The 15,408-nt window shown below is 47.3% G+C and overlaps 1 protein-coding gene across 1 annotated transcript; it reads right to left on the reverse strand.

Annotated features, from left to right (window-relative positions):
• Positions 1 to 3,225: 3,225 nt before the first annotated feature.
• On the reverse strand, positions 3,226 to 13,916 carry LOC126528898 (BTB/POZ domain-containing protein 6-A-like). The gene is made up of 2 exons (XM_050176487.2): positions 13,687 to 13,916; positions 3,226 to 3,963 (listed from the first exon to the last, which is right to left on the reverse strand). The coding sequence occupies exons 1-2, from the start codon at positions 13,914 to 13,916 to the stop codon at positions 3,342 to 3,344; spliced, it is 852 nt and encodes a 283-aa protein (XP_050032444.1). The 3' UTR covers positions 3,226 to 3,341.
• Between the last annotated feature and the right edge of the window lie 1,492 nt (positions 13,917 to 15,408).

Consider the following 15,408-nt stretch of genomic DNA (forward strand, 5'->3'; position numbering starts at 1 on the left):
CACGGCGCTATTCTTTATCGTAAAACAAGCGGTTCCTGTTACATTGAGTGGCAAGGTGGCTGAACGCTTAGGGCTGATTGGCCGCATAAACACCGTGGACGCCTTGGAAACTAAGGAAATAGTGGAAAGATTTCGAAATGTTTTCCAGGGGCTGGGAGAAATCAAAGACGTAGCCTACCACATGGAGCTGAAACCTGAAGCTCGAGGCGTCGACAAGCCAGCGCGACGAATCGGCATCGCCCTTCAGGAGCGCGTGCGAGCTGAGCTGGACCGGATGGAGCGCGACGGCGTCGTTGCTAAGGTAACAGAACCGACTTCTTGGTCTAGTCACATGGTTGTGGTAGTAAAGAAAGAAAAAGTACGCATATGCTTGGACCCATCCGACTTGAATAAGGCACTTCTAAGAGAGCACTACCACATGCCGACGTTAGAAGATATCCTGCCGCTGCTGCATGGAGCGAAATTCTTTTCTACTCTGGATGCGTCGTCCGGATTCTGGCTGATTAAGTTGGACGAGCCGACCTCCCGCTTATGCACTATGAGCACACCCTACGGGCGATACAGATTCCTGCGCATGCCGTTCGGCATCGCTTCCGCGCCAGAAATTTTTCAGCGGGTGATGTACTAGAGGGCTTGAGGGGCGTTGACGTCGTTATGGACGACATATTGGTTCGGGGACAGTCACCAGAGCAACACGACAGAAATTTAGTAGCTTTGCTGTCCCGGTGTAGACAACACAACCTGAAGCTCAATAAGAACAAGTGCAACTTCCTCCAGCCGAGAGTCCGCTACATGGGCCACATTCTGACTCCAGAGGGGCTGTGCCTGGACCCGAGCAGAGTCGAAGACATCATGCAAGTCCCGCCACCACAAAACCGTAAGCAACTGCAAGTTTTCGTCGGCATGGTCAACTTCGTGGCTCGGTTTGTCCCTAACATATCCACGTTGTCATCGCCGGTTCGTGAGCTGTAAAAAAAGGATGTCGCATGGGTCTGGACAGACCAGCAAGAAAACAGCTTTCGTCAGCTTCGAGCGACCCTCACAAAGGCGCCAGTCCTTGCCTATTTTAACCAAGAAAAGCCATTGACCTTGTCAGTAGACGCCAGTCAGCATGGCGTAGGAGCCGTTCTTGTACAGGATGGGCAGCCAGTTGCCTACTCATCCCGTTCGCTAACGGAAGCACAGCAGCGCTACGCGCAGATCGAGAAGGAAACACTAGCAATTGTTCGTGGTTGCACAAAATTTCAAAATTATATCTTCGGGCAGTCAGAGGTTACCGTCGAGTCGGATCACAGGCCTTTGGAATCTATATTCAAAAAGCCACTTTGTGAATGCCCGCTACGATTGCAGCGCATGAGGCTTGTTTTGCACAGATTCCCTATCAAGGTCACGTTCAAACTAGGCAAGGAGTTATTTCTAGCTGATACGCTTTCTCGCTTCCCGAGTGCTACGGAACTAACCGGCGAGACAGAACAATTTCAAGTCAGTGTTATTTCTTCGCTTCCTGTGTCAGACCAGCAGCTCGATAGTATTCGGCACGAAACTAACAAAGACGCCAGTATGGCTGAACTGCGCCGTTACTCGAGCACAGAATGGCAGGAAACGAAGAACCATGTGCCGCATGCCCTGCGTCCATACTGGTGTTACCGCAATGAGCTGCATGTTGAGGAAGGCCTGCTCCTCAGAACCAACAAAATAGTCATTCCTCCGGCCAAGCGACCGGAAATTCTGCGCTTGCTACACACCGCACATGGAGGCGAAGAAAAAATGAAGATGAGAGCCAGAGCAGTAATGTTCTGGCCCGGCATGAACGCGGACATCTCGGCTCGAGCTAAGTCATGCGCAGCGTGCGAAAAGTACAAGCGCAGGAACACTAGACTGCCTATGCTGAGCCACGAGATACCAGGCCTCCCATGGCAAGTAGTAGGGCTTGATATTTTCCACCACGATGACCAGTCCTACCTAATCGTCGTGGATTTGTACTCGTTCTTTTTCGAGGTTCGAAAGCTACGTCATACAACAGCGAGAGCGGTAAACAATGCGTGCAAGCTCGTCTTCGCGACTCATGGAATCATGGCAAAGCTGTGCAGTGATACCGGCCCACCTTTCAACAGCGCGTGCTTCCGCTCTTTTGCTGCGCAGCTCGGAATTGCCCACGTAACTTCAAGCCCGTACTATCCTCGTGGTAACGGCATGGCGGAGCGTGCAGTGCAGAAGGCGGAAAAATTGCTAACGAAGTGTCCTTTCGCAACCATGGAATTTTACAGCACCCTGCTGGAGTGGAGAAACATGCCAAGGGAGGAGTAACTGAAGTCGCCCGTTCAAAGGTTGATGGGTCGCCAAACAAGGACGCAGTGGCCGGTTCTTCCCCAGCACCTCGAACCGCAGACTGTGCCACAACAAGCCGTTCGCAATCGCCTCCAGGAAATAAGAGAAAAGCAGCGGATCTTCTACAACCGGACGGCAAAGCGTCTACCCCATCTTCGCAGCGGGTCTCCAGTATCAGTGTACGACACCATACTCAGAGCCTGGTCGCCAGCTGTGGGTGTAGGCCCTGCAGGCATACCTCGGTCGTACAACCTACTTGCAGACAGCGGACAAGAGCTGCGGCGCACCAGGGAGCATCTCAGTTCCAAAGAAATGCAACCTACGTTGGACCCTGAAGCTACAGTTTCTGCGGAGTCGGTATCCCAGCCTGACCAGATGGCGGAGCTACAACCTGAGGACACCCTTCGTAGAAGTAACCGTCTGCGTAGACCGCCACAACGTTACCCCCTTCCAGAGAAACCGCAGCATTAGGTCCCTGACATGCGAATTTGTAATTTTTTTTGTTCTCCTTTTTCTTTTCTCGTCGAAAAGAAGGAAGATGTAAGTATGCGCACTGTCATGTTAACACGTGCCCTTACGGTACGAAGTGCGCATGCTCATATTTGTATCTGTCCCTATATATGCAGCCCCTTGTCTGATAATAAACACACTTTGTTGCCTGTCTCCCGACCGTTCACAATTAGTCGACGAGATAGAAATACTTCAGTGCCGCGAGCGTAGATAATGGATCTATGGATCTACGTGTATAAAACAGTGGTAATCAGCAAAAAAACAACAACAAAAAGACAATGCTCCTTCGTACAAGTTGAAAAGCCTGTATTTATTTAAAGAACGTCTTCCAGCGTCGGTTGTGGCCAGAAAAGCGTGACCGCACCGGCCAGGCGCAGCAAACACAATTCGATATAAAACAGCACGTGCCATTACGAACACTGCTGTCCCCAAGTCAGTTTTACAATAACGAAGCTGCGAGCACGTCATACGGTATCTCCTGGAGCTCAAGATCGTGCGTAGGGCTACACTCGATCGGTGCGGATCTCGCAGAATCCTTTCGGCATCGCCATTGAGCCTTCTATGGCGATATTGCTCAGAATTGCCCGTGCTTCGGCGTCTGTGAAGATTCCCCACGTGTTAGGACCGTCGACGAAGTCCTTCGACGTCAATGCGAGGAACCGTAGCTCGGGGAGTAGTGGACGCATGATGGCGCGAAAATCAACCGGTTCGCCTCCAAGCCGGCGCCCTTTACGGCGTAGACGTATGCTGTACGAACGTTCGGCGCGCCTGAGGCGCTGCCGCCCCCAACCGTACACGGCTTTTAGCACTGATGTCTCGGGAACATTGGCGGCGTGCTTGAGAACATATCTCACGGTCTCCTGGGTGCAAGTCGTAAATGTCGCGGAGGAGAGCACCCTGATGCTGTCTTTGACGATGAGGATTGTGGCGGGGGTGGCCAAGGCTTCCTCGCCCACGGTCAGAACGTAGTCCAGGAAAGCACACACCTCGTCGGTAACCATGCGTTCGTTCATAAATGCAAGGCATCTCTCCTCGAGCTGGGGGACGAGGTATTTGGCAGGAGCAGTACGGATACAGGCGGCCTGGTACGCGGTTTGTACATCCAAAGGGCGGCTGTAGAAGTACCTGCGTTGCATGAAAATGAAAGCACACACTTTAGAAAGGTACAGAGAAATAAGTTAGGAAAGTTAACGAGAGAATATCTCAGGTTGACTAGCCTGCAGTGCAGAGAGCAAAATGAGTAGGAAATATGGAAAGAGACAAAAAATTCACCGACGATTACGATACTCTCTTATACGAAACTTGAGCGCAGCTGTATTAGTTCTTTGATTTCGCTTGTCAATATTTTGCATTATGATTATATAGGTGCACGGTTTATATTTGGAGGATAATGCTGTGAGTAGCGCGCTTTGTTTCCATAAAGACGACGTGCGCTACTCTAGCGCCATATCGTAGCCATCGTCGCCGCACAGACTGTCTTCTTAAAAAAAACATTATATTATTTGGTTTTACGTGCCAAAACCACAATGCAACTACGAGGCACGCCATAGTGAGAAACTCCAGAATAATTTGGACCACCGAGGTTTCTTTATCGCGCGCCTAAATATAAGCTCGCGGGAGTTTTCGCATTTCGCACGAAATGCGCACGTCTTCTTCGACACTACGCTGTTCTTCTGATGCTTTCATTGCACCAACGACGAGAGCGGCCCTCCACGGGGAAATCGTCCCCACGGGGAAATCGTGCGACCAGTGCCAGCGGCGACAATACCCAAGGGTCACCATCATCATAAGCGTGCTTACGCCCACTGCAGGGCAAAGGCCTCTCCCATACTTCTCCAACTGCCCCGGTCATGTACTAATTGTGGGCATGTTGTCCCTGCAAACTTCTTAATCTCATCCGCCCACCTAACTTTCTGCCGCCCTCTGCTACGCTTCCCTTCCCTTGGAATCCAGTCCGTAACCCTTAATGACCATCGGTTATCTTCCCTCCTCATTACATGTCCTGCCCATGCCCATTTCGTTTTCTTGATTTCAACTAAGATGTCATTAACTCGCGTTTGTTCCCTCACCCAATCTGTTCTTTTCTTATCCCTTAACCTTACACCTATCATTCTTCTTTCCATAGCTCGTTGCGTCGTCCTCAATTTAAGTAGAACCCTTTTCGTAAGCATCTAGGTTTCTGCCCCTTACATGAGTACTGGTAAGACATAGCTCTTATACCCTTTTCTCTTGAGGGATAATGGCAACCTGCTGTTCATGATCTGAGAATGCCTGCCAAACAGTCCCCAGCCCATTCTTCTTTTTCTTATTATTTCGGTCTCACGATCCGGATCCGCGCTCACTACCTGTCCTAAGTAGATGTATTCCCCTACCACTTCCAGTTACTCGCTACCTATCGTAAAGTGCTGTTCTTTTCCGAGACTATTAAACATTACTTTAGTTTTCTGCACATACATTTTTAGACCCACCCTTTGCTTTTGCCTCTCCAGGTCAGTCAGCATGCATTGCAGTTGGTCCCCTGAGTTACTAAGCAAGGCAATGTCATCAGCGAATCGCCAGTTACTAAGGTATTCTCCATTAACCCTTATCGCCAATTCTTCCCAAGCCAGGTCTCTGGAGAGATTGGATCTCGCCAGCATTGGAGAGATCGCATCTCCCTGCCTGACGCCTTTCTTTATTGGGATTTTGTTGCTGTCTTTATGAAGGACTACTATATATATATATATATATATATATATATATATATATATGTGTGTGTGTGTGTGTGTGTGTGTGTTTGTGTGTGTGTGTGTGTGTGTGTGTGTGTGTTTCGTGGGGCTCTCACCCGGGAGAATAAAGAGTATGACGTTGTCTCACCAGTGGTGGAGTATGCTGTCCGGTTCCTTAATCCTCTCGCTCAGGGTCTCTCTCCAGCTTCAGCTACACTACATCCCTGAAGCTCCGCTCGGGACGCCGTATCAACATGCTACACTCGACCATGTCGCAAGACCAGCAGGCTAGTGCCGCGACATCCACCTTGCCTGTTTCGGCGGAAACCCCTTCTTGGACGATCGCCACCCCTCCGAACAATACACCGGCGTTTGCTGGACTTCGTGGTGTAGACGTTGAAAACTGTTTGGAGCCGTACCAGCCGTAGGCCTTTACCTACTGGGACGAATCTGCAAAACTTGCGTTCGTCGTATTCTATCTAACCGGCGTCGCAAAAACTTGGTTTGAGAACCATGAGCTCGATTTCGTTAACTGGATCGCGTTGAAACACCACCTACGCCAGATTTTCGCCCGATCTGATATCACCATGAAGAAGGTAGCTGAGTGTGTCCAGTGCACGGAACGGTCACAAACTTCCTTCATAGAGGACGTCCTCGCCGTCTGCCACCACACGAACTTCAATGGCCGAAAGTGACCGTGTACGTCACCTGCTCACTGGTATTGGGACTGTGGCATCCAATGCACTAGTACTGCAGAACACCAGTACCGTCGAAGACACCATCAGTACCTGTCAGCGCCTCGATGAGCTTCACATAACCCGCTTACACTTTGACACATCTCATTTCAGGACGTCCAACGATAGCGAGCTAGGTGCACTGATTCGCTCTATCATCCAAGAGGAAGTGCACGCGCAAGTTTTGTCAATCCCTCGTGAGGTCCATATGAAGCCTTTTTGTGGCGGCCTACGCCATATCGTGAGGTAAGAAATAGCTGCCGTGACGTGCCCGCAAGTCCCAAGCCCACACCCATAGCTACGCCAGCTTACGCTTAAGTTGCCACTATAGTTGCACCCTCCCTACAGGCACCTGCAATGCACGGTTCCCTGAATCCTATCACAGTAGGACCAGCACCGCTTCAATCATACAACGCCTGGATCCCACCTCGATCTGTTTGCTACTATTGTGGCATCCGTGGCCACATTTCAGGGTTTTACCTACGCCGTCAACAAGATGAAAGACGTGGCTATGACGGATTTGAAAGGGATTAGTTTTCTGGCCATGTACCAGAACGCCTGTGCTCGTACAATTATCCACGACGTTCCCCATCGCCCTAGGAATTCAACGCTACCGCTTCATTGCGTTTCCCGCGTCGTCGCTCTCCTTCACCGATGCGGCGCTCCTCTTCCCCTCTTCGACCGGCAACTTCGACCTCCGATCACCGCCCGGAAAATTATACAGTGCAGTTCCTGCAGGGAAAGCTGCATCTTCGGACAACGTGAACCTCCTGCGAAGCGCCCGTCAAACGTAACCCCTCCCTCAAAAACTTGCGAAACCCACGATCCGAGTAAAATCTCAATTTCGTCGCAGCCTAGGCACGAGTCATTCAACCAAGTAGAGTTGATCCTTCTCCATACAATCATCGCATTCTTGACATACATTTCACTCTCATTCTTGTTTTCCGTGCTCCCAAAATTTCTGAGGGCCGCTGTACTTCTGCTATGTGTTGAAGGTGTAAGGACCGACGCCGTGGTTGACACGGGTATAACGCTTCCCGTTATTAGTACTGACTTGTGTTCTCGCTTGTGAGAGGTGAAGACACTATATAATGGCCCTCCCTTTCGTTGTGCTAATGCAGTCTTTATTCAGTCCTCCAGTGTTTGCCCTGCATGTGTTTTCATTGATAGCATCCTCCAACACATTGAGTTTGTCATGCTGTTTTCGCGTACCGCTGCAATGATTTTTGGATGGGTCTTCCTGTCCTCAGCGCCAGCTCTAATATATTGCCATCAGCGAATTATTCATATGACGGAGACTGAATCTCCATCCGATGTAGGTGCTCACAGCCTGCCTTTCGACACATCTACCGACTGTTCTCCCAGGCAGTGAGCACATGCTAACGCTGACTTGCGACACGATTTGTAATGGTGATCTATTTGCACCGAGTGGTCACTGCATATCTGGTGGGCTTAGCATTGCTCCTAGCCTGGTGCGGTTTCACGACGGCAGAGTGCTGATCGCTGAACTTCACCCTACTTCTCCAGTTGTGCGGTCCCAGGGCACCGCTGTGACTTGCTTTACTGACACCGAAACTCTTTCGCCAGTACCCATTCACACCGAACCATCGCCTTTGTCTACCACGACGGATGATCATGATGCGACCACTGCCTTAACGGCCGCAATAAATCCCGATCTGACTTCTGCATAGAAAGAACGTTGGGCCCTACTGCAAAAGCATATAAGGGCCAGTGGCGTAGCCAGAAATTTCGTTTGGGGGGGGGGGGGGGGGGGGGCTCATGTTGCAGTTCGGCCTCCTCCTTAAGAGGAAGCTTTAGCTCGGGTGCTCCTATTTAAATACATGTAGAAGGGGAATTCGTTTTTCCCTGCAACCACTGCACCAAATTTGACGAGGTTTGTTGTATTTAAAAGAAAAAGTTTAATTCTAGTGACTGTTTTGAATTTTTCATTTAGGTGGTCAATTCTGTACTAAAAATTGGCCAAAGTCACAAATTTTTAGAAAACGAAACTATCAAGTTTAAAACTCTGTGACTCAACAATAAAAAATGATTTCACAATTCTGTGAATTGCACCTAATAGCAGATTTGCAGCGGACAAAATAGAAATGTTACACATGAATCTCAAAAAAAAATTTAGTATTGTGGAAATACGGCTTTTGCAGAACCCTTGTACAGAACGTAACCAATTCACGTAAGATACAAATTGACATAGCAAACTTGTCCGCTTTGACTGTTATAATAGATGCCGTTTACAGAACCACAATATCTGTTCTTGATGCATCGCTATTAGTTTGTAAACGTCGTGCTTCTATTTTTTCAAGCTTTCAAATTTTTCTAAACATTTTAAACAAAATTCAGGCCCTAAATCGAAGTTCCGTTTCCAACAGACACTGGGATTTAACCTTCTATCTCAAATGCAACAAATTTCAATAAAAGCGATTAGCAGGATTATCTGAGAAAAGCGTTTCTGCGATTTACAGTTATTTAATAGGCCGCGTCGGATTGGGGCCCGAGCTAAAGCTTCCTCTTAAACAATTTGTCTAGGGATCAAATACATGAATAATGACTGCATTGCCATTGCCAAAGATGCTGCAAACGAATTCTTGAACGCTACGCACTGTCAAAACAAGTAAGATATGTATTTTTTCATAAAAGAATATAGTCGTATATGCCAAAAATTGTACCCGAAATAACTGATATCAATGCTTCCATACTTTTTGTCTATTTAATAAGTAAAGAAAATATCACACGAACTTTAGAACTATATCAGTTCGAAACCAGGAAATCAGTGCATGCCGCTGATATGAAAAATGAAAAGGCAATGAAATGAACAAGTTGAGGACAAATATGTTAATGAAATTTTGTAATTCAAGAACCCTGTTTACATTCTTGTATATATGCAATGGCCAATGAAAAATCTCAATGACGCTGTCATTTGTTCCAATGTGTTACGCAGGAGCAGCTGTCCCCTGTCGCGTATCGTGAGTAATTGCACCGAAGTTACAGTCGCGACAGAGAGCACGTATAAAAAGCAGGAGTGCTGCAAGATATACGAGGGCAAGTCAAATGAAAGTAAGCCAATGCGAATATATGACAAATGGGGTACTTTATTTAAAAGTAGTCTTCATGAGAATTTAGACATTTCTACCATTGACGTGAACGAATCGCGTGATTCCCGTCTTATAAAACTCCTTGGGTTGTTACTTCAAAACGTCTGTAACTGACTCTTTCACGTCATCGTCCGGCACGAATCTGGTTCCCTTGAGCTGTTTTTTCGGTTGCCTAAAAATGTGGAAGTCGCAAGGAGACAGGTCTGAGCTGTATGGCGGATGTTGCAGCGTTTCCCACTTGAACTTTGCCAGTTTTGTATTAACCACATCAGCGACGTGGGGACAGCCATTGTCGTAGAACAAGATGACCCCATTTGTCAATTTTCAACGCAGTTTGTTCTTGATTGCGACACGCTGCCGTTCCGGCGTTTCACAATATCGGAAACAATTGATAGTCTCTCAAAATTTAATAAATTCTATCAGTAATGGCCCCTGACGATCCAAAAAAAGTTAACAGCTTTACGGCGGAAGTGACGGCCTTTGCGTTCTTTGGGCGTGCTAAATTGCAATATTTCCACTGTAAGCTTTGCCGTCGTGTTTCAGGCTCATAGTAGTGGCACCATGGTTCGTCCCCGATCAGAATTGCAAACAAGAAGTCGTCATCCTCATTGTGATAGCGGATCAGATGAGTCAACGCCGCCCGAAACTTCTCCGTCTTCTCGCGGTCTATCAAAATCTTGGGCGACCATTGCGCACACAACAGCCGTTAACCGAGGTGCTCATGAATTACGGCGTGAATCGTACCGTGACTGATGTTCAGATGGTCTGCCAGTTCATCGATGCTTATCCTCCGTTCTTGTCTCATCAGATCATCAACCTTTGAAATTGTGGGAGGGGGGGGGGGAGGGTTATTACTTTCCGCAAAAGAAGTAACAAAATCGAACTTTCACCATGCGGCAATTCGGTGCGCCGCAACAATGTATTTTTTTTTTCTTCTGTGGGGCGGGGGCACCGAAATAAAAAAAAAACTCATAGGAAAGTATATTGGCCAGAATCGAATGCCTACTTTGGGCACATAATGGGGCTCACGGAAGACATACCGAAGAAAACACGAGACGCTTGTTCCACTGAGAACCATACGCATACTGCTCAGTATCCTACACCACCGAAACAAGACTTTCCGGAGAGGTTCCGCTCAAGCGGACCCGGTGCAATCCTTCGAGTCCCCACAGTGATGGCGGTGAGCGACCATTGTTCTTTTTTTATCGTCTGCTAGCCAGAAAGCGTGCAAAACTCTGCCAGGCGAAAATCCACTCGGCCAGAGCAAACCGAACGCACACCGAAGTGCGCCGCGCGGTGGTCGGGGCCACATGAGAAATACGTATGCGCTCTGGCTTGCTCTGGCAGCCCGCCGGATAGGCTAGCGAGAAAAAAAAAATTGAAGAGGCTCAATGTGTCCTCGCGAATAAAAGTCAAAGTAGAAAAAATGAATAAGAACGTAGTTACTTTGGCTAGCTTTAGTGTCTTGACATGGATGTTCTGGCGTAGGTTAAAAAAGCGTTGATATTTTTTTTTTATGTGACGACGGCACAAATGAACTCCCACAACGCTTCGTCTCATTGGACCTCGCTGCGTGCTTTGTCAACTTGTCTGCTAGTGTGTTGATTTGGCTTGTCTCGTTGTATGTTCCGGTGTAAGACTTTAGAAAAGTCAATGCACCTTTGGCGTCAAATGTTAATAACAACATTTACCCCAAAAAGTTCCGCAATTTAAAATCTAAAGCACAACTTTGGAAATGTCAATGCACCTTTCACATCAAGAGCTTATGAGATTTATACTCGTAAAGTTTCGCAGTTGATATCCATGCGCTCCATAGATTCCGCGGCCTCAGCGAGATGCCGCGGCGAGCCCGCTCGCCATCAAAACGCCCTTGAAACTTTGGGCTCGGATGGGGCTGCTTGGCGTTATGTGACTTCCGGTGTATGAAGGTTGCCGCGAAATCCAGCCCAAGTTCGCAATCATCGCGGTTAAATGTCTTTTCGAGCATCAAAATGACATTCTAGTCAAAATGCAGAATGATTTCCGGCGCCGGGGGTTGGTTTGGTCGGCGGTGCATGGACAGCACGAAAAAATTTCGTGGGGGGCTGAAGCCCCATAAGCCCCCTCCCCCCCCCCCCCCCCCCCCCCCTCTGGCTACGCCCCTGATAAGGGCATAACGGAATAGCGTGTCCCTAACGTCATGCAATCTTCAAGGCACGCTTAAGTGACGCGCTTGAAGGCATATATGCTTGTTTTTCTGGGGTTTAAGTGCAACGTGCTTCATTGTTTAAAAAAGGTAGGCAACAGCGCCGGTCACCGGCCCACATGAAAGAGTATACAATTTTTTTTAAAGAAACCTTCTTTTTTGTGTGTGAACACTCCCGGGCTTTGCTGATTGTGGGTGCTGCCAAGACAAATAGCTCAGACCCATTAGAACATGCATACAACAAATGGTATTCATACAGACATCTGCACAGATCTGCGCCCCTAGACCAACTTTCTAGCCAGAGTGAACTAGATATAGTTTTAACGTGCCGTCATCGCTAGTGAGAACGCGTTCCATATGTTGGCACCATGTGTCGATGAACGCGTGGGTATTATGAGGGGGAAGGGAAGGGAGAAGGGGAAGAGAAAGAAGGGAGAGAGAAGGTGTAGGTACGTGTACGGATAGCACTTCAGTTAAAGTCGCTCGAGCAAACCAGAAGTTCTGAGAAAACACAAAAGTGCCTTCACTGCCTTCTGAGCCGATGATCGGTCGGGACGGTGCTCTAATATTGTCTGTTCACTCGGAGGACGATCGTCTAGTTTCCTCAATGTGTCGGACAAATACTGTCTTTGTGCTTGAAATTGAGGACAATGGCACAATATGTGGTCAATGTTCTCCTCGCATGCGCAAACATCACATGCAGGACTATCCGCCATTCCAATTAGTGCTGAGTAGGCATTTGTGAAGGCCACTCCAAGCCATAACCGGCACAGAAGAGACGCTTCACGCCGGTGCACACCGGCTGGAGGTTTGAGTTTTATGAGCGTCCCCTGTGAAACTGGGTGGTGGCGGATGCCAGTAAACAGTTTAGTTTGGCGTTATTGGCGTAATAACGGGCTTTCCGTAATAACGGAAAAGCAGGAGTGAAGTGCCCACGCGTAGTACGCTAAACGACTCATAGGGTTTAGCATACGCACGCATACCGTCTTTTCGCGGTTTACATAGTTTATGTAAAAACACGGCGGCGGTTTCGGCCGCTCGCTTGGAAGTGAATTTGGCGTTGCTGTTGTAGAAATCCCTTCGTTGATAGCAAGTGGCTGTGTAGACGGGTTTCGCTTAGTCGCAGCCACTTCGACAACAAAGTAATATATATTACCTGTCGGATTTTTCGAGATTGATTGTCGTTCCGAACGCGTCGAGGCCTAACGAGAAAAACTTCCGGGATGGCTGCGCCACCTATAGGCAAAGTCGAGAGATATGTGCGAGGGCATAAAGTTTTTGAGACCCAAAGATCTCGGGGGCGATGGACTGATTTCGCCCAGGATCGGCAGGTATGGAAAGTACCAATACAACGCGCTCATTGGTGTCATTGCGCTTCCTCTCTCACTTTTCGAACGCACACGCAAGGCTAGGCAAACATTTAAAATCATTTATGTGTACTATGTATGCGCAATTTAAGTCATAGTTTAATAGCATCCTACACGGAAACTATGCTATCATGCAATACTAAAAGTCGCTTCCTGAAAAGTTCGTTTGCGGAACGGAAACGCTATTTCCCTTAACCCCATTATTCCGTTAATGTTAACCAAAACTGTTTACTGTCTACCGCCGATTCATTAAGGTTTCATTTGCTACCCCTGAAATCTCTTGCCTCGGGCAAGGTCACTACTTGCTCATTGATCTCTGAATGGATACTGCGATAGGAAGGCAAAATGTGCTCTACGGCTTCCGCGATATCTACACACACTACACAATTACTCGTAAAACATCTTCCTTTAAACATTCTCATCTGGCGCTTTGAACAGTGTTGCGCCACCCTTTGAATTATCGGAACTTTTCGGCTTTGATTTGATTCTTCACTGTGTATTATAATGTGTTCAGCATTCTTATGATGCCTGCCTGCTTAAGTGCCCGCCCACCTGCTTGGAATCTTTACCGCAAGAGGCCCTCCGAGTGCAGGTCGGAGATGACTATACGGTCCTACTTGTCAAAGTCGCCATTAAATGTAGTTGGCAGCACTGATATAAATAAGCACCTGGGTGATTAGAAGAAAGACCTAATATTATTATCTAAAAGTGGTGGAGTATACAGCGAGGAAAAGGAATCTTTACCGCAAGAGGCCTCGGACGCCCTCCGGGTGCAAGTCGGTGATGACTATACGGTCCCCCTTGGCGACGGGGCCGTAAAACATAGCCTCGAACACGTCATTCTGTAAAGCCAGGATCATCTTGTGGGCCTTGAAAGTTTCACGCTGGCCTGGGAAAAGCGAGGGCTCGACAGAGACCTCCACATCCGCGAGGTTGCCAGATTCGAGAGATTCCGATAACCGAAACTGCAACATAGTAAACAAAACGTGCGGTGATGTCAGTTAGTTTCAAACCAATAATAGTAGTTTGTGATGATAACTGTGGTCTTCTTATTTGTATTATGTGAGCGCCACTCAATGTCTTGATCGGAAACGTAATAACAGGAAAAAAGCGACCAGTAAATAAGGCTCACTAGAATTTCATGATGATGATGACTTCTATTGGCATCGCCTTCGAAAGGGGGCGGTGATAAATCTACTGAGTTAATCAGGTTTTACTACCCCTATCAAAGCCTTAATCTTTTCTCTCTTTATTGAAACCTCTATGCCTATATTGTAGGACTATCTATGGCTGGAACGCCCTGTTCTTCGATCTCTTCCCTACTGCTTTTGTTACATCAGTACTCTAAATCTCTCTTGATTATCTCGTCCGCTGAGCAGTTAGTGCTTCCAGTTGGTTTGAATCATAGCGTTTCTAGAAAACGGACGTTCCCAACGGGTCTTGCTGGGTGAATACGAATGCGGTATTTTGACATTCCCGTGCGATTTGCTGAATCTTTTCCGGAATTTCTCTGCAGCGGACGCATGCCTCATATTGATGCGAATAATGACTCCGGTAATGTTTTCGCCATCAGGCTGCCAGCTCAGGTCTCCAATAACAAGTAGCGCTCTTTGTGTTTTCTAAAGGATTTTCTCTCGTGATTTGTTGCCGTACTTGTAAATCTCGATATATTCGAAATTATGTTCAGAATGTCAAGCGCCATCTATCGACTTGCAGCCCGTCAGCTTCGTTTAAATTTGCACTCAAGGACTGCGCTGGCTTCCTTACGATAAAATGCTTTAAAAAGTATCTGTTTTAACCTACGACTGTGACATTCTGCTCTAAATGTTCTCTTGACTTAGTGAAGATGAAGTAAACTTCTGTGGAGATAGCGCGATATCTACAAAAAAAAAAACTTGTGTTTAATATCGTAATTCATTTTCAGGGCCACTGCTCTCACACACTAGTAAGAGCTTGCAGAAATAGTATTTATTACTGCTATTTGTTCACTAAAAAGTTAAGATAGCTCAGCAACAGGTAAGTAACACAGGTTCTGGCAAGCACACACACACACGCACGCACGCAAAAGGAGTGGTGCTTACGATGTCGGTGCACATTGTTATCATTCACAGAAGCGCATCAACTGTATCCAGGGTGTCTATCAAGTTGACATTTTAAATTCCTTGTGTTTTCCAGGTTTTCCCTGAGCACCTTTGCAAAATTCCCTGAATGATCCAGAACTTTGTTTTATGTCAAGACGGGCTGACACGCTGTTGCCCGATGCTGTCACTCGCTACTAATCATGTTGAAATAAAAATTATTTAATCCAGTTTGAATAGTAAAGAATAATATCAGTTTTATTCAAAAAGCAAACAGAAAGAAGGTGGTAGTAAAATGAACAGTAGAAAAAATGCTAAAAGCCATTCCGAATCGAGTGGAAAATTTTCAAATACGAATGAAAGGGAGATGCATACAGAAGTAAGTATT

Source organism: Dermacentor andersoni, chromosome 8 (assembly GCF_023375885.2).
Source record: "Dermacentor andersoni chromosome 8, qqDerAnde1_hic_scaffold, whole genome shotgun sequence".
In the NCBI taxonomy this organism is placed as follows: Eukaryota; Metazoa; Arthropoda; class Arachnida; order Ixodida; family Ixodidae; genus Dermacentor; species Dermacentor andersoni.